Below are 24,956 nucleotides of genomic sequence, written 5' to 3' on the forward strand. Positions count from 1 at the left end.
GCAGATGGATTTTTGGAGTCATTCGATTTTTCAATCGTTTGGCGCTTGCAAATCTCTTCTAAAAAGAATGACTCAAATACCGTTCATAGGCCAAGAGTTGAACAGGCAACTAACTTAGTGGAAACATACATGATGATGTATGTGGTTCATTGGGCATTGTTGTGTGCGGGAGATTCTTCTACTTCATGAAAACTTCCAACAATGAATTGAGTGTATATATAAGGATATTTATTCAATAAGGAAGAAGTTTGAAACATTTGAATAGATTCAAATAAATTTCAGCATGAAGTGGAAATCATCGTAATAGAAAAGTCAAATGTCTATGACTGGATCATGGTGGAAATATTAGAATTACGAGTTTTAGCGAACATCTAAGAGAGTTATGAAATTGTTGTACAACTCGTGTTTCTTGGAGTATCATAGTGATGATGGAGTATCCGAGAGACGTATCCAAACTTTGTTGGGTTAATGATAAGATAAAATGAAATGACGCCATTATATTTTTGGATTATGCTTTAGAGACTGCCGCTTTTACACTAAATAGAGCGTCATCATAATCCGCTGAAATGACACCATATGAGTTATGGCATGGGTATAAACCCTAATAGTCCTTTCTTAAATTTTAGTATGCATAGCATAAGTAAATAAGCTTACAACCAAAATCGGATGAATGTCTTTGTTGGTTATCCAAGAGAATTGACTGGGAATTCTTTCCACTAGGGAGTCAAAGACAAAAGTGTTTGTCGATGTTTCTTACTTATTTCCAAAAAATTGTTTCTAGCGAAGTATTTGAGTGGGAGAACAATGGAACTTGATATGGTTTATGAACCTGAGCATGATAATCAGAGTAGCGCAACATCGGCAATGGTTCCGGAAGCGGCCACGATGATCATAGCTCCCATGTCTACAAAGAGTTATAGTTATGGAGATTGAAGTACCCATTGAAACTTGTAGGTATGGTTTACTTTGTGATCGAATAAATGATTTGTGGACAAAGCACTAATTTTGAACAATAATAAACCAACTACATACAAAGAAGTTATGATGGGTCCTGACTCTGTTAAAATGACTAAGTGCCATGAAATCCAAGATAGGTGAATACTTTTTTGAAAGTAAAAAGATCTATAAAATTGATGGTCTTGGATGCAATATCCTTGAAGAAGCTCGACTTGTCGATAAGTTGTTTACGAAAAAGTTCAAAGAGTTGACTACGATAAGATTAGATCTTCCGTAGAAATGCTTATAGTCATGTGAATTATTCTAGTAGTCACTACATATTTCTTTTATGAGATATGTTAGTAGAATGGAAGAAATACATTCCTTCCAGAAGTGTGTATTAAGGATGTATACTAGATACAACCAACAGTTTTGCTGGTCCGTGGAATACTAGATAGTTATACAAACTTCAATTGGATGAAGTGAGTATCGTGGAGTTTGAATCTTCACCGGATGAAATAGTCAAAGAGTTTTTGATTTCATCAGAAATGATGAAGATGCTTGCATTTGCAAGAAATTAATTGGGAGCGTTGAGACATAGTTATAATATTATATGTGGATGACATATCATTGATTATAATTATGTACTTGATGTGAATAAAAGGTTTCATTGAGAATTAACTTTAATGAAAGGATATGGACTAAAACATATTTAGCGTTAAGATCTATGAAGATAGATTGAATCGCATAGTAAGTTTAAGTCAAAGTACATAGAATGAATAATGAAACAGTTCAATACGCAAACGTTAAGAAGGTGTTCTTTTCCATGTGAAGGTTTAACAAGACTTGAGTGTATTTGACACTCAATGAGTAAAAACACATGAGTGATTTTAGATCACGAATGATATGTACAAAATCAGATGTCCTGTGCTCTAAAGTGTTACGAGCATATACCAGAATGATTCATGTAATGATCATTGGACAACAGTAAGAATATCCCTGAGTGCTTTAGAAGAACCAAGGATATATGGGGTAATGACAAACAAATCATTGTAAGGTGTTGCACCGATATTAGTTTGGTCACATATAAAAATAAATTTTAATCTCAATTAGGCTAAGTGTTGATTAAAAGGTAGCACAATGATCTACAAGAAGTAGATGCTAGATTTAGATGAGTATAAATATTGTGACGGATTCTACAACCGAAGGCAGAGTATGTCATTGTTTTGACAATGACAAAGAGTGTTTGAGTTGAGGAGTTCTTTGAGAACTTGGTGTAGTTCCGACAGTGTCAGAACTTTGAAGCTATATTGTGTGTGACAATATTAGTGACATATTTCAGACCGCGGAATTAAGGTTCCACAAGAAGACCGAACATATACGATAAATGCCGACTCATTTGGAAAATGAGTGATGCGTGGGGACGCAAATGAATTGCAAAATACATACGTTTCTGAGCATGTCAGATTCGTTGACTGAAACCTCTCCCATGAGCAAAACATGATAAGCACCAGAAGGTCAAGGTGTTATATCTTTACAAATGTAAACTAGATTATTGACTCTAGTGCAAGTGGGAGACTGTTGGAGATATGCCCGAGAGGCAATAATAAAGTAGTTATTGTTATATCTTAGTGTTCATGATAAATGTTTACACCTCATGCTATAATTGTATTAACCGGAAACATTAATACATTTGTGTTGTGTAAACAACCAAAGTCCCTAGTAAGCCTCTCATTTAACTAGCTTGTTAATTAATAGATGATCATGGTTTCCTGATCATGAACATTGGATGTTATTAATAACAAGATCATATCATTAGGTGAATGATGTGACGGACACACACCCATAGTAAGCATAGCATAAGATCAAGTCATTAAGTTCAACTTGCTATAAGATTTCGATACATAGTAACCTAGTCCTTCGACCATGAGATCATGTAAATCACTTACACCGGAAGGGTACTTTGATTACATCAAATGCCACTGCGTAACTGGGTGGTTATAAAGATGGGATTGAGTATTCGGAAAGTATGAGTTGAGGCATATGGATCAAGAGTAGGATTTGTCCATCCCGATAACGGATAGATATACTCTGGGCCCTCTCGGTGGAATGTCTTCTAGTTAGTTTGCAAGCATGTGACAAGGTCACAAGAGATGACATACCACGGTACGAGTAAAGAGTACTTGTCGGTAACGAGGTTGAACTAGGTATGGAGATATCGATGATCGATCCTCGGACAAGTAAAGTATCGCGTGACAAAGGGAATCGGTGTCGTATGTTAATGGTTCAATCGATCACTAAGTTATCGCTGAATGTGTGGGAGCCATTATGGATCTCCAGGTCCCGCTATTGGTTATTGGTCGGAGAGGAGTCTCGATCATGTCCGCATAGTTCATTAACTATAGGGTGACGCGCTTAAGGTTCGATGTTGTATAGTAGCTTCGGAATGTGAGATGGATACCGAATGTTGTTCGGAGTTTCGGATGGGATCCAGGACATCACGAGGAGGTCCAGAATGGTCTGGAGAATAAGATTCATATAATGGAAGTCATCTTCTAGGGTTCGGGAAAAGTTCTGGTGTTTTGACCGGAGTTTCTAGAAGGTTCTATAGGGCTACCGTTGGGACCACCACCCCGGGAGGGGCCACATGGGCTGAGGTAATGTTGCGGGGGTCTCATGGGACAGGTGCATTATGCCCAAGAGGCCCAGCCGGCCAGCCCCAAGAGATAAGATCAAATCCCTAAAAGTTAGGGGGAAGACTTGGGGGGGGGGGGGGGAGATTTATTTCCCCCCTTTCCCATGCGTCGGCCCTAGGAGGAGGTGGGCCAAGGGGGGCAACCCTGGCTGCACCCTCCCTCTATAAATAGAGGAGAGGGGCAGCCGACCCCCTGACCCCTTCGCTCAACCCAAGCTGCCACCTCTCCTCCCTCCTGCTTCTTCCTGCTCCGGCTTAGGCGAAGCCCTGCAGGAATTCTCCTCCACCACCACCACCATGTCGTCATGCTACTAGGATTCTGAGGGGATCTACCACACCTCCGCTGCCCGCTGGAATGGGGAGAGGATGGACTTCATCGACACCGTATGTGCGACCGAGTATGGAAGTGCTGCCGGATTGCAGCACCGGAACGATCGACTACATCAACCACGAGATCTAATCTCGTAAGGCTTTGGATATTCAAGGGTTAGTATCTCATCTCTCTCGTTGCTCTGATCTTCATAGATTAGATCTTGGCTTTTCCTAGATTGGATCTTGGTTTTGTTCTTGTTCACGGTAGAATTTTTTTGTTTTCTATGCAACGAACCCTACACATATCATTATCGTTTACGGGTTGAGTCGGGCCTTGGATGAGCACTGACATCATAATAAACTTTCGCTTCATGCACAACCAAGAAGAACGGTTATAGATAGATAGATTTACATGCCAGATGTTATAACTGCATCTCTGCTCACCAAAAGGATTCATGCCATCTGTACTTAGACTAAACCTGAAGTTCATTGCATCATCTGCAAAGTCCGGGAACACTCTCTCAATTTCTCTCCACTGCACCCCATCAGCGGGGTGTCTCAACATCGCGTCTTTCTTACAACTCTTCTTTGTATCATCGCAATAACTTCACATGCTCTTTGTTTCTGAACAAACGTTTCAACCGTGGTATTATAGGAGCATACCACATCACCTTGGCAGGAACTCCCTTCCTGGGTCACTCGCCCTCAACATCACCAAGGTCATCTCGTCTGATCTTATACCGCAATGAAATTCATACCAGACATGCATCCAAATTCTCGTACTCCTCGCCGCGGTAGAGGATGCAGTCATTAATGCATGCATGTATCTTCTGCATGCCTAATCCTATGCCTAATCCTAGAGGGCAGACAAGTTCTTCGATTCGTACGTATTGGCGGGCAATTCGTTACCCCTTGGAAGCTGCTTCTTCATTATTTTCAGCAATTTTTCAAATCCCTTGCTAGTCACACTATTATGTGTCTTCCATTGCAACAATTCCAGTGTGCTACCTAGCTTTTTCTGGCCATCTTTAGAAGTTGGGTATAATAATTTGTTGTGATGCTCTAACATCTGCTCGAACTTCAACCTCTCCTTTTCAGTTTCGTAGTCTCTCTTTGCATCACAATGGCCTGACCAAGATCATCAGCGGGCTCATCTGATGCCTCCTGATCTTCTGCTTCTCGTTGCAGTATCACCGTATTCAAGAAACATAGGATAGTTGTCATCCTCCTCTTCTTCTTCATCGTCTTCAATCATAACCCCTCTTTCTCCGTGCTTGGTCCAACAATTATAGATGGGCATGAAACCGGAGAAACAGGTGGGTGTGAAAGGCGTCTGAGGAAGAGTTATCCTGCTTATTATGACAGACAACACATGGACAACACATAAACCTTCCCGTTTATTTTCCACGGCCACACGGAGAAAACTTTCCAGGCCCGTAATGAACTCGTCACTGCGTCGCATCCATTGTCTGCTCATCTACATTATATAATTAGGTACATCAAAAACCATTACAGAACATCATGAATAGTAAAGCGATGTACATCGAGACTTGCATTTTATCAATGGCGGATGAAAGGATAAAATTGTTAACCTTGATCGAGAAGGAAAAAAAGAGGAGAAAGCTTAAGTGTGGTTGGGCACTTTATATCTTATTTGTTTTGTGTGAACGCAAGTGGCATGATGCTTTGAGCCATTTCATCGAGCACCTCCTGTGCATAAGAAGAGAAAGTAAACCAACATACACCTCTTGTGCTAAGACGAGAAAAAAACTAAGTGTAGCTCACAAATTTGGGCAGGACACGTGTATATATAGAGATGGACCTTTAGTCCTGGTTCGTGTCTCCAACCGAAACTAAAGATCCCTATCGAACCATGACTAGAGGTGGCCGTACCCCCTGTGCGTCTTAGCCATTGGAATCGGGACTAGTGCTAACATTAGTTCGGGTTTTAATCACACCCAAGATTAATGCTCCGGGCAGCTCTTAACAAAAGACATGTGTTTTTTACTAGTTTGTGCTAATCGATCTTCTGGTATCTGAAAAGAAAAGGTGGAACATCGTCCAAGCCTATATATATGTATGATATGAAGTAACCAAAGTAGTTGACGGTAGCACTACTAGTACTGCATACTAATATCAAGCTAGCCCAATGGATCAGTCGGCTGACAGCCTGGAAGCACGGTGGTGCGCGGTGACCGGCGGACGTGGATTCATGGCGAGGCACCTGGTGATGGCACTGCTCCGCTCTGGAGGTTGGCGCGTGCGGATCACAGACCTCGCCCCCGACGCCGCCCTCACTACGGGAAAATCAGGCGCTGCCGTGCAGCCAAACTTTGCCGTGAGCTGCCGCACGGCAAAGATTTCTTTGCCGTGCGTAGCAAGAAGAGCGCACGGCAACGAAAAAATGCACGGCAAAGTATGAGCGCAGCGCACGGCAAAGAAACGTATCACGGCAAAGAAAGATATGGCGCACGGCAAAGAAATTTCTCACGGCAAAGAATGGGAGCAGCGCACGGCAAAGATTTTCGGACGGCAAAGACCCTGCAAGCCGCACGGCAAAGAAAGAGCGCACGGCAAAGGCCTGGGCACTGCCGTGCAGCCAAACTTTGCCGTGCAGACAGACAAGTTGCACGGCAAAAGGTCCTTTGCCGTGCGCTTCTCCCTTTGCCGTGCGCCAATCTACATTTTTTTTGTTTTTCTAACTATTTTATTTCATCTACTACTTATATTTATTTTGTTAATTAGTTTTTCTTTTTGATGACTATTTATTACACTATGTGAAATACAAAATTAGTCTCCATGCTCATCCCCCACATATATCAGGGTTCCGGTGCTCGGCGGCAGTCCCCCTCCTTCCCCCAAAACAGCGGGACGGCGGGTCTACCCCTAGATTTCTCCACGCGACGTTCCACCAATATACCTTTTCATAGTTTTAGGTTTGTTTAGTCCATGGACATATGGAAAACCATGTGTGGTACCCTTTGGCACAGTCTAGCCCCCGATATACCCGCGGCGGGACACTTCACCGTACACGTCCGGGAATCCGTTAAGTGTTATCGCCCGAAGGTGAGGAATGTCAGACCGGGGATCCATGCCATGCACCATTTGGTGAATTACACCTAGCATCACACTTTGAAACATAGAATAGGTCCACATGCAAGGTTTGGTGGGGTTCCGGTGCTCCGGCGGTCGTTATCCCCCTCCTCCCCCAAAACAGCGGAACGTGTGCCCCGGCGGGTCTACCCCCTAGATTTCTCCGCGCAAGGGTGCACCAATGTAACTTTTCATTCTTTTAGGTTTGTTTAGTACATATACACATGGAGAACCAAAGATTGGGACCCTTTGGCACATATACCGGCTAGCTAGAGCCATTATCACACGATCGACGGTGTGCACTGGTCTCTCTGGTTAGGGTTAGGTGTAGGGTTAGGGCTAGGGTTTAGGGGCTAGGGCTAGGGTTTAGGTTAAAGGGTAAGTATTTATGGTTAGGTATAGGTTTAGGGTTTAGGGTTAGGGTTAGGGTTTATGATGCATGGTTACTGCGGCTCACGTCGTGGTTTAGGGATTTAGAGGGGTTTAGGGCTCGAAGCCTCCCGGTTTAGGGTTTAGGGTTTAGGGGAGCTACTTTTGCACCATTAGACCTTGCACCACACTTTGACACATATCATAGGTCCACATGCAAGGTTTGGTGGGGTTCCGGTGCTCCGGCGGTCGTTATCCCCCTCCTCCCCCAAAACGAGCGGGAACGTGTGCCCGGCGGGTCTACCCCCCTAGATTTCTCCGCGCGAGGGTGCACCAATGTAACTTTTCATAGGTTTAGGTTTGTTTAGTCCATGGACATATGGAAAACCATGTGTGGCACCCTTTGGCACAGTCTAGCCCCCGATATACCCGCGGCGGGACACTTCGACGTACACGTCCGGGAATCCGGTAAGTGTTATCGCCCGAAGGTGAGGAATGTCGGACCGGGGATCCATGCCATGCACCATTTTGTGAATCACACCTTGCATCACACTTTGACACATAGAATAGGTCCACATGCAAGGTTTGGTGGGGTTCCGGTGCTCCGGCGGTCGTTATCCCCCTCCTCCCCCAAAACAGCGGAACGTGTGCCCCGGCGGGTCTACCCCCTAGATTTCTCCGCGCGAGGGTGCACCAATGTAACTTTTCATTCCTTTATGTTTGTTTAGTACATATACACATGGAGAACCAAAGATTGGGACCCTTTGGCACATATACCGGCAGCTAGAGCCATTATCACACGATCGACGGTGTGCTCGGTCTCCTGGTTAGGGTTAGGTGTAGGGTTAGGGCTAGGGTTTAGGGGCTAGGGCTAGGGTTTAGGTTAAAGGGTAAGTATTTATTGTTAGGTTTAGGTTTAGGGTTTAGGGTTAGGGTTAGGGTTTATGATGCATGCTTCTGCAGCTCCGGCGTCGTGGTTTAGGGATTTAGAGGGGTTTAGGGCTCGAAGCCTCCCCAGTTTAGGGTTTAGGGTTTAGGGGAGCTACTTTTGCACCATTACACCTAGCAGCACACTTTGACACATATCATAGGTCCACATGCAAGGTTTGGTGGGGTTCCGGTGCTCCGGCGGTCGTTATCCCCCTCCTCCCCCCAAAACAGCGGAACGTGTGCCCCGGCGGGTCTACCCCCCTAGATTTCTCCGCGCGAGGGTGCACCAATGTAACTTTTGATTCTTTTAGGTTTGTTTAGTACATATACACATGGAGAACCAAAGATTGGGACCCTTTGGCACATATACAGCAGCTAGAGCCATTATCACACGATCGACGGTGTGCACGGTCTCATTGGTTAGGGTTAGGTGTAGGGTTAGGGCTAGGGTTTAGGGGCTAGGGCTAGGGTTTAGGTTAAAGGGTAAGTATTTATGGTTAGGTTTAGGTTTAGGGTTTAGGGTTAGGGTTAGGGTTTATGATGCATGGTTACTGCGGCTCCGGCGTCGTGGTTTAGGGATTTAGAGGGGTTTAGGGCTCGAAGCCTCCCCGGTTTAGGGTTTAGGGTTTAGGGGAGCTACTTTTGCACCATTAGACCTTGCACCACACTTTGACACATATCATAGGTCCACATGCAAGGTTTGGTGGGGTTCCGGTGCTCCGGCGGTCGTTATCCCCCTCCTCCCCCAAAACAGCGGAACGTGTGCCCGGCGGGTCTACCCCCTAGATTTCTCCGCGCGAGGGTGCACCAATGTAACTTTTCATTATTTTAGGTTTGTTTAGTACATATACACATGGAGAACCAAAGATTGGGACCCTTTGGCACATATACCAGCGGCTAGAGCCATTATCACACGATCGACGGTGTGCCCGATCTCTCGGTTAGGGTTAGGTGTAGGGTTAGGGCTAGGGTTTAGGGGCTAGGGCTAGGGTTTAGGTTAAAGGGTAAGTATTTATGGTTAGGTTTAGGTTTAGGGTTTAGGGTTAGGGTTAGGGTTTATGATGCATGGTTCTGCTGACTCGGCGTCGTGGTTTAGGGATTTAGAGGGGTTTAGGGCTCGAAGCCTCCCGAGTTTAGGGTTTAGGGTTTAGGGGAGCTACTTTTGCACCATTAGACCTTGCACCACACTTTGACACATATCATAGGTCCACATGCAAGGTTTGGTGGGGTTCCGGTGCTCCGGCGGTCGTTATCCCCCTCCTCCCCCAAAACAGCGGGAACGTGTGCCCCGGCGGGTCTACCCCCCTAGATTTCTCCGCGCGAGGGTGCACCAATGTAACTTTTCATAGGTTTAGGTTTGTTTAGTCCATGGACATATGGAAAACCATGTGTGGCACCCTTTGGCACAGTCTAGCCCCCGATATACCCGCGGCGGGACACTTCGGCGTACACGTCCGAGGAATCGTTAAGTGTTATCGCCGAAGGTGAGGAATGTCGGACCGGGGATCCATGCCATGCACCATTTTGTGAATCACACCTTGCATCACACTTTGACACATAGAATAGGTCCACATGCAAGGTTTGGTGGGGTTCGGTGCTCCGGCGGTCGTTATCCCCCTCCTCCCCCAAAACGGCGGAACGTGTGCCCCGGCGGGTCTACCCCCTAGATTTCTCCGCGCGAGGGTGCACCAATGTAACTTTTCATTCCTTTATGTTTGTTTAGTACATATACACATGGAGAACCAAAGATTGGGACCCTTTGGCACATATACCAGCAGCTAGAGCCATTATCACACGATCGACGGTGTGCCTGGTCTACTGGTTAGGGTTAGGTGTAGGGTTAGGGCTAGGGTTTAGGGGCTAGGGCTAGGGTTTAGGTTAAAGGGTAAGTATTTATGGTTAGGTATAGGTTTAGGGTTTAGGGTTAGGGTTAGGGTTTATGATGCATGGTTCTGCAGCTCCGGCGTCGTGGTTTAGGGATTTAGAGGGGTTTAGGGCTCGAAGCCTCCCCGGTTTAGGGTTTAGGGTTTAGGGGAGCTACTTTTGCACCATTAGACCTTGCACCACACTTTGACACATATCATAGGTCCACATGCAAGGTTTGGTGGGGTTCCGGTGCTCCGGCGGTCGTTATCCCCCTCCTCCCCCAAAACAGCGGAACGTGTGCCCCGGCGGGTCTACCCCCTAGATTTCTCCGCGCGAGGGTGCACCAATGTAACTTTTCATTATTTTAGGTTTGTTTAGTACATATACACATGGAGAACCAAAGATTGGGACCCTTTGGCACATATACCAGCCGGCATTTATCGGGACAGCCGGCGGATGCGTAGTTGGGTACGTTCTCCCAGCTCTACCCCGATCCGAGACAGGATTTCGGTAGCGCCTCCCCGTTGTTCTCCGGATGCACACCCCTCTCGGCTTTTTGCCGAGACGTGTATCGGGAGAGCAGCGGGGAGGTGCTGCCGAAATTCTGTCTCGGATCGTGGTAGAGCTGGGAGAACGTACTCAATCTACGGATCCGGCGGCTGCTAGGAGCCCACCTAGTAGAGTTTCAGGTTGATGCACGCGTAAAAAAATAAAGATATGATGCATTTATTTCCTATTTGATATATAAATGCTATGTTCGTCTGTTTTGTTGCTGATTAGAGGATGGATAATCGTGGCTGGATGTACGATGGCGGAATCGGTCGAGTGCAACTATACTCGATGAATGGGGAGAAAAGACCGAGCGGTTTGTGGATAGGGCGTTTGCCATCCCTACCGGACCTATAAGTGTTTGGTGCCCTTGTAGTAAGTGCGCTAACCGAAAGGCACAGGACAAGGAAACTATGAGTATGCACCTGATCAAGTTTGGGTTCACACCGTCCTACAGGATTTGGACTTACCATGGAGAAAAGGCAAAGAAACGTGCTAGGAAGGAGGTGCGGCGGATTCAACCTAGGGGGAATATGACACCTGGTTTTGATAGGTGCTTAGAAAACTTGGCTAATGGTAATGTGCCTGAAAGCTCTCATGTAGAGGTGGAGACACCTCGGGATGCGGAGACAAGTGAGGACCCGGAGGAAAACACAAAGGAGTACTATGAGGCTCGTTTGCTTCGCGAAACCCCTACATGAAAATACAGAGGTTACCCAACTAGATGCCATCGCTCGCCTTATGGCCTTGAAGTGCCATAGGAACTTGTGCAGAGATGGGTTCGATGAACTTCCGGTCATTGTAGGCAGCCTTCGCCGAAAGGGCACCTCTTGCCGCAAAACTTCTACTATTCGACCAAATTGCTCGGTGACCTTAAGATGTCATCTCAGCAGATACACGCTTGTCCAAAGGGATGCATGCTATTCAGAGAGGAGCACGCTGACACAAATTATTGCATCAAATGCAATTCCTCTAGGTACTTTGAGGTAGACCGCAATGGTGATGGTCAGAAGAGGCAGACCACGGTTGCCAAGAATATCCTCCGCTATCTTCCAGTTCTACCGAGGATCCGGCGGCTCTTCATGACCGAGGATACCGCCAGCAGATGAGGTGGGCCGTGGAAGGAAACGAGATACACCGACAAGATGATACATCCGTCGGATGGTACTGCATGGAAGAACTTTGTGAAGAAATTTCCACCGAAAGCGGGTGACCCGAGGAGCGTAGCGATTGCGATATCAACCGATGGGTTCAATCCATATGGTATGTCGGCTGCAGGTATACGGTTGTTGGCCAGTGTTTGTTATTCCCATGAACCTCCCCCTGGCGTCTGCATGAGATCAGAGAACATGTTTGTGTCGATGATAATCCCAGGGCCCAAATACCCGGGCAAGAACATGAATGTGTACCTGGAACCGCTGGTGGATGACTTGGTTCGTGGGCTGGGAAGGTCGCGGGATCCGAACATATGACGCATCAAAGAAGGAGTACTTCGATATGTATGTGTGGTACCACACGTCCCTGCATGACCTGCCAGCACGTGCTTTGTTCCGCGGGTGGTGTACACATGGGAAGTGGCCTTGCCCACGGTGCGGACAGTGCCGTGACTTTCTTCTCGGCTAAACAAGGGAGGCAAGTATTCATGCTTTGATGAAGCTCGACAGTTCCTTGAGCGGAGGCATGCATACGGGAGTGATGTAAAGAGTTTCAAGAAAGGCCGTGTTGTCCGTGGCCCGAAGCCAATTCCGAAGACCGGAACGGAAATCAAGGCCGAGTTAGATGCTCTTCAGCCCTAGCCCCGATGGGAATGGTTTCTTAGGATATGGGGAGACACACCAATGGACTCACAAGCCGTGCTTATGGAAGCTCCCTTACTTTGAGTTTCTCGAGCTCCCGCATAACATTGATGTAATGCACACCGAGAAGAATATCGGTGAAGCCATTTGGAGCACGATTGTGGACACCGAGAAGACGAAGGATAACATAAAGGCTCGAATTGATCAAGAAATGTGGTGTGATAGGCCGGAGTTGAACATGCAGCCACCTAATGGTGCCAAAAAACTTGGACTAAGCCACACGCTCCGTTCCGCCTCACAAAGGCCCAAAAAGGGAGGTCTTCCAATGGATGAAGGACTCCTTGTTTTTCCCCGATGGGTTCGCAGCCAACCTGGATGAGGGGCCTGAACATTGAAACGCTGCGAGTACAAGGACCGAAGAGTCATGACTACCACATATGGCTTGAGCGGATAATGCCGGTGATGATTCGAGGCTATGTCCCCTGAGACGACTTGGCGAGTGCTAGCGAGGTTGAGTTTTTCTTCCGCCGGATTTGTGCTAGGGAGTTAGACACTAAAGTGATTGAGAAGCTGGATGAAGAGGCACCGTGTTGCTTTGCGATCCGGAGAAGATCTTTCCTCCGGGGTTTTTAATCCGATGCAACACATGATCCCGCACCTCGCGGAGGAGTGCTTAAAGGGGGCCCGAATTGGGGCCGTTGGCAGTTTGGTCCCGAGAGAGAAACACAAAAGCTTCGTCAAATGACTGGCAATAAATGCAAGATCGAAGCATCCATAGCCGAGGCAGTCCCGAACGTGGAGGTGGCAAACTTCACCACTAAGCACTATGATCCCAACATTCCCACAAAGCACAACCCGGTCCTCCGTTACAATGCCGCCAACAATGAAGAAGTACCCAAGCTTAGCATCTTCGTGGGGCTTGGTGGCAAGTCAAGTGGCTCGAAGCCGTACAGAACGGACCTACCTGAGCGGACCTTGATCCACTCGTATGTCTTAAACACCATGGTCGAAGTGAAGCCGTACATCGAGTAAGTGCGAACCATTTAATTATTCGCAAACATTCACTCGTATGTTCGTGGCTAACTCTTCCTCTTTTCATCGGTATAGGAAATTCAAGGCTATACATTGGAAGAATACCCACAGGGAGCCTACCCCGGAAGAATCCAAGCAAATTTTCGATAAGGGAGGCGGTTTCGGTTTCGATAGCTGGTTTTGTAATTTGGTACTATTCTATCCAAATTAGCTAGCACTTCCGACATTTATCGGTCATTTCTCGTTCTAAACTTCTTGTGCTAAACTTGTAGGCAAGAACTGACAAAGAGATGAAGTCGAGCTAAGAAAAATTGCTAGGGGCTTTGACCATTCCGTAGAAGCGTTCAACTCCTATGACGTGAACGGGTATCGCTTCCGGACCCATCAATACACAACAAGCCGGCCCAACGCGAAGACAATAAATAGCGGGGTGGTATGTCAAGGTGATGATGGGCTCCATTACTATGGAAGAGTCGAGGGTATATACGAGCTGAATTACGGGTTTCACAAAGGGCTAAATCCCGTCGTCTTCAAATGCCATTGGTTTGACCCACGTCGGGTGAGACGGGATCCTGAAATTGGGTTGGTCGAAGTTGAAAGGAACTCCGTTTATAAGGGAGAGGATGTGTACATCTTGGCAACCCAGGCCTTTCAAGTATTCTATCTCCCGTACGCGTGCAGAAACCCGACAAAACGTCTACATGGATGGGATGCTGTGATGACGGTGCCTTCACGCAATAGGCCGCCCCCGCCAAACAAGGACGATTACCGCCGCGTAGACCCCGCAGCAACGAGTGTCGAGTTTTATCAGGAAGAAGGGCTCCCCGGCCATTTCACAATCGGCTTGCCGACTATCGATGACATGGTCGTAGACGATGAACAAGAAGACGCGGGCATGGATGGAGACAATGCAGAAGATGAAGCTGAGGATGTCTGTTGCCCCGGAAGACCCGAGTTTGCTCGAGGCGTTCAAAGCGGGGATTGACCTCGATGCGAGATGGACCACCTCCAGGTTTCATTGATGATTATTGGTTCGCCGAGCCTGATGACGATGAGGAGACACGCGGTCCAATCACGGATGGCGACACAAGCTACTGATCTATGTAGTAGTAATTGTGAGGCTAGCCTATTTGTAATAACTCCGTGTAATAGAGATTGTCTAGCTAGGTTATTTGTAAGAACTCCGTGCTATGTTTGAGAGAACTCTATGGTAGCTATTTGTTGCTTCCACTAATTAATGTTCATCCTTTTGCATTATTTGTTGCTTTCATTAATGTTCATCTACTTATATTTCTGTTGCTTTCACTAATATTTATCTCTTTGCAATATTGCGTACTAATAAACCACTCTCTTCATTTGTGTTTGCAGGTGATTGAAGCATGCCGCCAAAAAAAAGGGTGGCGGTCTTAAAAAGAAGCTCAAGGACTTGGTAGGTGTAGGGACTTCGAGGCGGGGCCGAGCTACTACCCCTCCCTAGCCCCCTCCTGTCGCTCCCACGGGGCGGCCGCGTAGGAAGAATGCGACGCGGGTACTCACTCCTAGTCCTAGCCCCCTCCCGCAGCCGATGATGATGACGAGGAGGAGGACCGGGAGCACCACGGGGGTGGGGAGGACCAGGAGGAGGAGGTGGGTGGGGAGGACCAGGAGGAGGAGGGGGTGGGGAGGACCGAGGAGGAGGAGGGGACGAGGAGGACCTCTCGGAGGATGAGGGGTTGGGGAACTTAGTGTTCGATCCTGATCCAAGCCTAGAGTGGTGTGAGCCGGAGGATTACCGATGCGTTCCAGCTTTGGAGAGGCTGAGGCCACGTGATAGGAAGCCATATCGGCGTGGGATAACACAGCTCCCCTCGCCGAAGAGGCTGGCGCTACAGGCACGTTGTTCTTGTGCCCTATGGAAGGAGGTACATGTTATTTTTTGGCATTTCGTTATCGCAATTTTGTCATTATCAAAATTATTATCACATACATATTGATGTTGTCGTTTCATGGTGCAGCTCGTTCCAGTTTGAAGACCCGACGCAGAGACCGCCACGTGGGTACTCGAACATCCTTGGGGGCCTACTTAGATGGTATTTCCCTGGGATAGTCAATCTCCCCTGCGGTGGCTGCGACGTAGCTTGGAGGTGGGCGCACTACAGCCTCGCGGAAGATCCTCTTGGCCGCGGCACCGCGGCGGATTTGGTTGTTGCCAAATTCTGGGTACGTGACTTTTGACTTCTTACCATTCATACACTCTCCTTGGTTCACAATAATTGCACTAATGCCCCTTGTTTTACCTATGTTGCAGAAATACTTCAAGAGGGCCGAGGGCAAGGAGAATGCGTGCGATGATGTCCTACACCAGCTTGCAAGGAAGAGGGTGACTGGCATGCACTACGAGGCACGTGTTCAATGCGTCCGCGACTGGCACGCCGACCGCTTCGTCCACATGAGTAAGGAGGACGCTCGCGACACGCTCATGCAGCCGTGGCGAGTACTTGCAGGTATTTGCATTTATGTGTTATTGATTTCTTTATCGCCATGTAGTTTATTTTACCATAATGGGTTTATCTTGTGCATGTAGAACCCTCCTCGGTACGTCGGCAACGACGATAGGTGCTTTCGTGCGATGGTCATGTGGTGGACATGCCCCCGATACCTCAAGAAGCACGAGGAGGGCAAGGCGAAGCGGGCAGAGATGCGAGGTGGATCGCATATCCAAGGCAGCATCCCCATCTCTCTTCACCTGCGAAGGAGGTGAGCAAATTAATGGTTCCTTCATTCTTTGAATTCATGTTATATATTTGTTAACTCCGCAAGGGTGTGTCACTTCACTCAATTACATGTTCTCTTTTGCAGGAAGTCAGGACAGGAGCGAAGCCTAACGTCTTTGCCGTGCTAAAGAAGATGAAGCAAAGGAAGACGCCTGATCCTGAGACGGGGTCCTTGTGGGTTAACCCGCAATCCGAGACCCAGTGCACGTCGTATGTCTCCAAGTTCAAGAAGAAGTACGGCGAGGAGGCCAATCCAGAGGCCGAGGACTTTGACCCTGAGGTCGCGGTGCTTGCGGGAGAAGGCTTGAAGCATGGCCGCCTATGGTTTGGTGACGGGTGCGTCGACCCAGCGAAGGTTCCCTCTCTCCGCCAGATCCGTCGTGGTCGTAAGAGCGGCCAGCCTGAGGTAGAGCCCCGGCCACGGGCTTCGGATCTAGCTGTCGAGCGGTTACGGGTATGTTCTTCCTCGGGTCTCTACATTTCCTTTACATGCTTTCCATTGAAATGTTAATGACATCGCGGCAACACAACGTAGGAGGAGATGGCAGCGAAGGAGCAGGCGGCCCAGGAGCAAAGGGCGCACATGGAGCAGCAGATTCTGGAGTACCGGCGAGCGGCGGACACGGATGATGCGACGGATGCAACAGCGAGCAGCGAGATGATGCAAGCGCAGCGAGCACGGATGAGCTGGCCGATGAGCCGGACGGTTCTGACTTCTCCACCGGGGAGTCTTCCTGCTCCTCCACCTTACTCCATGCCGTGGATGCCGCCACCGCCCACTCAGACCCCGGGGACACCTATCACCGTCAACAACTTGAACATCATCCGGAGCATGAACCGCGGTGAGTCCTCTTGTGCCCAACCCGCTACTTGTGCTTGTTCAAGTGATCAATATGCAAATGCAAATGTAAATGTTCATTCCATCAACCTTATAGATTATATGTCACAAGGCAATGACGATGAGGCCGGCGGAAGCGGAGGAGGACAATAAGGTTGATGGCATGGTCTTGATGGATTTGTGGACATTACACTTGTTATGGATTGTACTTGTACTTGATGTGTGTTGATGTATTTGTGGACATTGCACTTGTACTTGATGTATTTGTGGACATTGCACTTGTTATGCATAAACTATGTGTGCTCGATGTATTTGTGGTGTTGTTCATGTGTTTGGTGATGCTATGGTGAATATATATGTTGTATATGTTATATATATGTGAAATGCAATTTTGAAATGCAGGGATTAAAGAAAAACAGAAAAAAAATGAAAAAACCAGGGGCCTTTGCCGTGTGTATGCACACGGCAAAGGACATTTGGTCACTTTGCCGTGTGCATACACACGGCAAAGGCGCCACGTGGCGCAAGCCTGTGCTCCTGGGAAGCCAGTGTGTGTCCCTGGAGAATCCTTTGCCGTGCGTGCTGGGGAGTGGACGCACGGCAAAGAGGAGAAGCACGGCAACGAGCGGGCGCACGGCAACGTCGGGGCGCACGGCAGCGTCGGAGCGCACGGCAGCGTTTGGTCGCACGGCAGCGTCGGGGCGCACGGCAACGTCTGAACGCACGGCAGCCTCCAGGACGCACGGCAGAGACGGCGCGCACGGCAAAGGAGTGGGCGCACGGCAACGAGCGCGCGCACGGCAAACGCTCGAACGCACGGCAACGAGCGCGCGCACGGCAACGAGCCTTTGCCGTGCGGTTTGGACAGGCGCACGGCAATGTCTTCTTTGCCGTCGAGGGCGTTGCCGTGCAGACGCTGCCGTGCGCCGACGCACGGCAAATCCTTTGCCGTGCAAATAGGCCCCTTTGCCGTGCGATTGGTCGCACGGCAACGTAGTGTTTTCCCGTAGTGCCTGGAACCCACTGAGAATGATGGGCTCCTCGGCGCGGCCCTCCGCGGCGGCCGTGCCGTATACGTCGCCGCCGACGTCTGCGAACTGGTCCAACTCACGGAAGGTACTTGTTATCTTGTCCTCCATCCTAGAAACAAGGTAGCTAGTGTTCCAGAAGGTGCTAATCCAACAATCGCTGCAACTTTAATTTGGGCAGCAATACGAACCAACTGAATGATGATTTCACTGCAAAATCTGATATCTGAGGACCTTAGTCCTTTATCGAAAAATCTGAGGACCTTAGTTTTTGATATTATCCTCTCTACTGTACATTAGCATGTAGATATATATAGAAAGTGGCTCGATACTGTTAGGATACCAAGATCCACTGCAGATAAGCCCGTAGCAGCTAGCTTAGCTGCAGAGGCCGGGGCTTCATTCCCATTTCGAAAAAAAAGAAAGCTAGCTTAGCAAGTCGTATACTGTCGTCTAGATCCAGTACGCGGCCTCCCACCCTCTTCGATGGCTTCTTCCTCTATAATTAGCTAGTCTTATGCACTGCAGCTTTGGAAGGGGTACATACTGTTTTCCACACTGCTGCGGCGGATCAGAGCAACAACAACTTCCAGCTTCATTACAAGGTCAACGTCGAGGGTAAGTACTGTTAAATTTTTGCCATGCTTTTCAGAGGTCTGCCAGCATACTCACAACATCTTGTATTTCTTGAGCACAGGGACAAAGAATGTCATCGAGGCTTGTAACATATGCAAGGTTAAATCGCTGATATACACTAGTACAAGCGCAGTTGTATTCGATGGAGTTCATGGCCTCTTTGGTGTAGATGAATCGACACCATATCCCGATAAGGTTGACACACATATTTCATCAGTTTTTATTATTAGCATCGAACGTATCAAGTTTGAAGACAAACGGGGCTGAGACAAACTTGGCTTGTATATAGTTCAATACTGCCAGATTTACCTTACAGCCCGCCATAGGTATAAGTAAGATTTAGTTAATTCGTTATAGCGCTAACCACGTGGTTTTCTTATTTGTCAGTTTCACGATGCATACACAGAAACAAAGGCACAAGCAGAAAAGCTAGTGATGAGCGCCAATGACAAAAATGAGCTGCTCACTTGTTGTATACGTCCTGGAAGCATTTTTGGTCCTGGTGACAAGATGGTGCAAACATTGCTTGCTTACGGAGGAATGATGGTAAGTACGTGTAAGTGTATATTTCACATATTCCACATAATAATAATAATAATAATAATAATAATAATAATAATAATAATAATAATAATAATAATACCACTGAAAACATAGCTTAGTAAATATGATTTATCTTAGTAAATGCTCGCTCCCTGCTTTATTTGTGACATATATAATTAATGTTATGCAAAATGAGTGCCACAAACCTTAGTGTTATTTCCGGATCAATCTAGACTATATATGTACTATTGAGTAACTAATACAGATACAAGCAAGTTAAACATAAAATAATTTTGATGTGCTTAGATTTGAAGATGAACTAGCTAGTGTTTGCTGTTGCAGATTATTATGGGTGATGGCAAGAATTGTGATGATTTTGTATATGTTGAGAATGTGGTGCATGGTCACCTATGTGCAGAGAAAACTCTTTCTACCAAAGAGGGTGCAAAGAGAAGTGGAGGCAAAGTATGTATTTATTGTGACTTGCAAAATAATGATTCATGTTATTCTCTCTTGACATGTTTAATTGTTTGATAGGCCTACTTTATAACTAATATGGAGCCAGTGAATATGTGGGACTTTTTATATACGATTTTGGAAGATCTTGGATACAAAAGGTGACATTTATCTGTTCTCCCGTATAACTGAGTGTGTCAAATTACCAGTTCACATGTTTATCTTTCTTATACACAAATACATAATTAAGCTACTTTAATAGGCATGGACGTATACTACCTGAAGCCCTTCAAAATATTACCGCATAATGTTGGAGCAATATAAAGTTATTATAAATTGTGAATGTGGTACATATGTAGAAGGTATTGTTGTGTCACGTGCGATATGTATTCATCACAATTGTCTAGAAATAGGCAAATGATGTGTTGTGTTTTTCTTAAACATGGTACATTTCATATTTAGGATTATTTAATAACATCTTTTCATTGTTATGTATGTTTATTGTGTAGAAGAATTGGAATATTGGCATTAGGAAGTGTAACATTAATAAGAATTTTATCTCTTATAACTAAGGTAATATTGAAACTTATTGTTACTAACTTCTGATATTTGTTCACAGCCGATTTAGGTTAAGAATACCTCTGTATCTTCTCGTGCCGATAACATGTCTGGTAGACTGGAGCTACAATAACTTATTCAGTCGCTATGGAATGCGTAAACCTGGAGTGCTAACATCCACAATCATTAAGTATGCCACATTGAATAGAACATTCAACTGCAGCAACGCTGATGAACAACTTGGTTACAAACCAATAGTGTCACTCAAGGTTGATACTTCTCCTCATATTGTTCTAACTTTCAAAGTTACTATTTCAATTTTTGTATTATTTTTCTAACCCCTTTTACGATCTCTTTTTTCAGGAGGGAGTAAAGATGACTACTGAATTCCATAGGCAGTTCAAAGCATGAGATATGTAGATATATCTCGAAACAACAAAGGCACAATATTCCACCAACATCAATATTTAATTATATAAATTGTTGGAAATATTCCCTAAGGCAATCACATGATGATATTTCCCAACTTATTTATCAGTTATTTGAATTTTTCCTTGAACACCATTAATGATATGTATCATCAAGTACCTGACTTGATAGTGAAACTATGTATTGCATAATGTTTCTTCTAATGACACCAAGTCGACAAGGTTATAACACTAGTAGGGGAAAGGCTATAGGGGCACGACTAATAAAAACGGGCTCCAGCCAGGGCACACGACTGCTATTTTTAGAAGCGGGTTGGATGGTGGCATGCGACTAGTAAGACCGTAGTGGTAGCGTACAGTCTAGTCATGCACATGACTTTTTTTTCGAAAAGGAGGCATAAGCCCCAGCCTCTACATCGATTGATGCATACGGCTTTTTATTGCTTTATTTAAAAGTTGAAGTTTTACAAAAAATTACATCATGGGTCACACAGGGTCGATACATGTATCAACCATCTAAAAAAGAGAGAAAACATGAGATGGCTCTGCATCATCATGTTAATCTATGATCAAAACGCCAGCTGCACTGGCTGTATATATCCCGAGCAGCCATATCCAGCCGGTTGCACCCAGTAGCCAAATCCTGACGCCTCTCCATTGGTTGTAGGTAAGACCACATACGGATCCAATGGGTAGCCAGCGGTATAACCTGCATAAAAGAGTAGTTTTTGCTTTGTTAAAAATATAGTCATTCCTCACGTTCCAGATAGCCCAAAGTAAAGCACAAACACCAACTCGGATTTGTACTTTATCTTTCTTTACAACTCCCGCTAGCCAATTGCCAAATAAATTTGTAATATTCTTTGGGGGAATTATATTGAAGGCCATGTGCACAATACGCCACACAACTTTTGCTAGCGGGCAACTAATGAATAAATGTTGTATTGATTCATCTTGATTACAAAAACAACATTTCTTACTACCATGCCAATTTCTTTTGGCAAAATTATCTTTTGTGAGTAGGACTCGACGATGAAGGAACCACATAAAAATCCTAATTTTTAGCGGAACCTTAATTTTCCATAGGTATTTCCGAAGAAATCTAGTATGGTCATTCATATAATCTAGATATAAAGATTTGACCGTAAAATACCCAGATGTTGTAAGCTTCCAAGTAAATTTATCTGGTTGTGTGGTTAGGTATACATTCATTAGACGCTGCACCAAATGAATCCATCTATCAGCTCTAGTACCAGATAGTGCCTGTCTAAAACCAATGTTTAAAGGCACCTGAGCCATGACATTGGCCAAAGAAACTTGTTTTCTTTGGACAATATTATATAAAGATGGATATTGATGTGCCAAAGGTGTACCACCTAACCAAGTATCTTCCCAGAACCTAATACTCTCACCATTCCCAACAGTGAAAGAACCTCGTTCAAAAAAATCGTCCTTAACTTTCATAAGGCCTTTCCAAAAAGGTGAGTCTGAGGATTTTGCCTTTACTTGCGACAAAGATTTGGAGTGTAAATATTTATTCTGTAGGAGCTCTTGCCATACTCCTTGCTCAGTTAAGAGTTTAAAGAGCCACTTGCTCAATAAACACTTGTTTTTTATCTCCAAAACCTCCACCCCCAAACCCCCTTGATCTTTGGGTCTGCAAATGATATTCCACCGAGTAAGTCTATACTTCTTCTTGTGGCCATCACTTTGCCAGAAAAATCTTGATCTATAAAAATCCAATCTTTTTCGTACCCCTATTGGTATTTCAAATAAAGATAGCATGAACATAGGGAGGCTTGTTAGCCCTGAATTGATAAGAACCAGGCGATCCCCATACGAGAGTAATTTACCGATCCAACTTGAGAGTTTCCTCTCGAACCGGTCTTCCACCGGCTTCCATTCACCATTTTTTAGCTTTCTAAAATGAATGGGAATTCCCAAATACCTAACAGGGAAAGAGCCAACTTCGCAACCAAAAAGATTTCTGTAATCCTCTTGTGCATCTTTCGCCTTACCAAAACAAAAAACTTCACTTTTGTGAAAATTTATCTTAAGTCCCGAGAGCTGCTCGAAAATGCATAGAATGAGCTTCATATTAAGAGCTTTCTCCATATTATGCTCCATAAAAATGATTGTATCATCGGCGTATTGTAAAATTGATATTCCCCCGTCAACTAAATGTGGAATCAGCCCATCCACTTGGCCATCTTCTTTGGCTCTGGCGATTAAGATTGCCAACATATCTGCTATGAGGTTAAATAACATTGGTGATAGAGGATCACCTTGTCTTAAGCCTTTGTGTGTTTGAAAGTAATGACCTATGTCATCATTTACCTTAGTGCCAACGCTACCCCGACTGACAAACTCGTTCACCCATGTACACCATTTAGGATCAAATCCTTTCATGCGCAAAACTTGTTGTAAAAATGGCCACTTAACCTTATCGTATGCCTTTTCAAAATCAATCTTAAGTAACACGCCGTCCATTTTCTTCCTATGAAGTTCATGGATCGTTTCATGCAAAATCAGTACCCCTTCTAAAATATGTCTCCCTGGCATAAAAGCTGTTTGAGTTGGTCTAATAACTAAATGTGCAACCTTTGTTACACGATTAGTACCAACTTTTGTGAAAATTTTAAAACTTACGTTCAACAAACATATAGGTCTATACTGTTGAATCTGAACAGCATTATCCTTCTTGGGAAGCAAAATAATGGTGCCATAGTTTAATTGAAAGAGAGGCAAGTCCCCTTGTTGGAATTTCTCAAACAACTTCATAAGGTCATATTTAATAACTTCCCAGAAAGTTTGATAAAACTCAGCAGGGAAACCATCTGGACCTGGTGCTTTATTTTTCTCCATTTGCATAATGGCATCATGGACCTCCTTCTCAATAAAGTTGGCAGAGAGGATACTATTTTCCTCATCTGACAATTGTGGGATATCATCAATTGTATTTTCCAATAAGGAAAAATAGTTTCGAGTGGGCGGCCCAAAAAGTGTCTTGTAAAAGTTTGTGATATAAGCCTTTAAATTTTCCTGTCCAATTATTGTACCTTCATCTTGTTCTAGTTGGAAGATCTTCTTCCTTCGATGTTTTCCATTTGCTATTAAATGGAAATATTTTGTATTATTCCCTCCTTCCTGAACATGCTTAACCTTTGCACGTTGAGCCCATTTGGTCTCCTCATCTCTACGCAATTTGGCAACCTGCTCATGTGCTTTTCTCATTACCTCTCTCTCAGAGGCATCTAGAGGTATAGTTTCAGCTTTAATATCAAGACTATCAATGATATCAAGAAGGCGTTGCTTTTCCTTTTTATAAACACTACTTTGGTCCCTTGCCCAACCCCTCAAATATTTTCGAAGGTGGCGGATCTTGTTCTGCCAGACCTCCATAGGAGTATTGCCACGAGAAATGAAAGCCCACTCTTTGGCAACCATGTCATAGAACCCTTCTTTTCGTAACCACGACAGTTCAAAAGAGAAAATAGACTTATTACCCCGATGAGCTTGTTCACCTGAGTCAATAAGTAGGGGAGTGTGATCAGAGCCCGCCCTTGTGAGAGCTCTAACCGAGACCAAAGGAAATTTTTGTTCCCAAGAAACACTAGCTAGAATTCTGTCTAGCTTTTCATAAGTAGGGTTAACTTTTCTATTGGCCCAAGTAAATTGCCTACCCGACAATGCTAATTCTCTCAAGTCTAAGCTCTCGATGATAGCATTAAAAATAAAAGGCCATCCCGAATTAAAGTTGTCATTATTTTTCTCTTCCTGTCTACGAATGATGTTAAAATCACCACCTACCAACATTGGTAGAGGATTATCGTCACAAAAACGAACTAATTCAGCCAAGAATTCCCCCTTCTGGGCATCCTGAGCTGCACCATAAACAGCCACCAAGGACCATTCAAAATTATTAGACTTAGAGGAAAGGTGAAACTTGACACACCTATCCCCCGAAATGATGTTCTTAACGTTTAACGACTGTGCATTTATCCCCACAAGAATGCCCCCCGACCTACCTTGTGGAGGTAAACAATACCAAGCAAAATCCAGACCCCCTGATATATTTTTTAGAAAGGGTGCCAAAAAATTATCCCTCCCAGTTTCTAGTACCGCAAAGAAATCAAGT

At 45.4% G+C, this 24,956-nt stretch overlaps 1 protein-coding gene across 1 annotated transcript; it reads left to right on the forward strand.

Annotated features, from left to right (window-relative positions):
- Window positions 1–6,092: 6,092 nt before the first annotated feature.
- Window positions 6,093–20,801, forward strand: LOC124696556 (3beta-hydroxysteroid-dehydrogenase/decarboxylase-like). Its single transcript, XM_047229269.1, has 9 exons — window positions 6,093–6,233; window positions 18,180–18,285; window positions 18,726–18,815; window positions 18,895–19,028; window positions 19,221–19,379; window positions 19,719–19,841; window positions 19,914–19,993; window positions 20,452–20,659; window positions 20,754–20,801. Exons 1-9 carry the CDS (start codon window positions 6,093–6,095, stop codon window positions 20,799–20,801), a joined length of 1,089 nt encoding a protein of 362 aa, XP_047085225.1.
- The last annotated feature ends 4,155 nt before the right edge of the window (window positions 20,802–24,956 follow it).

The sequence above is a fragment of the Lolium rigidum genome, chromosome 3, assembly GCF_022539505.1.
Source record: "Lolium rigidum isolate FL_2022 chromosome 3, APGP_CSIRO_Lrig_0.1, whole genome shotgun sequence".
Lineage (NCBI taxonomy): Eukaryota > Viridiplantae > Streptophyta > Magnoliopsida > Poales > Poaceae > Lolium > Lolium rigidum.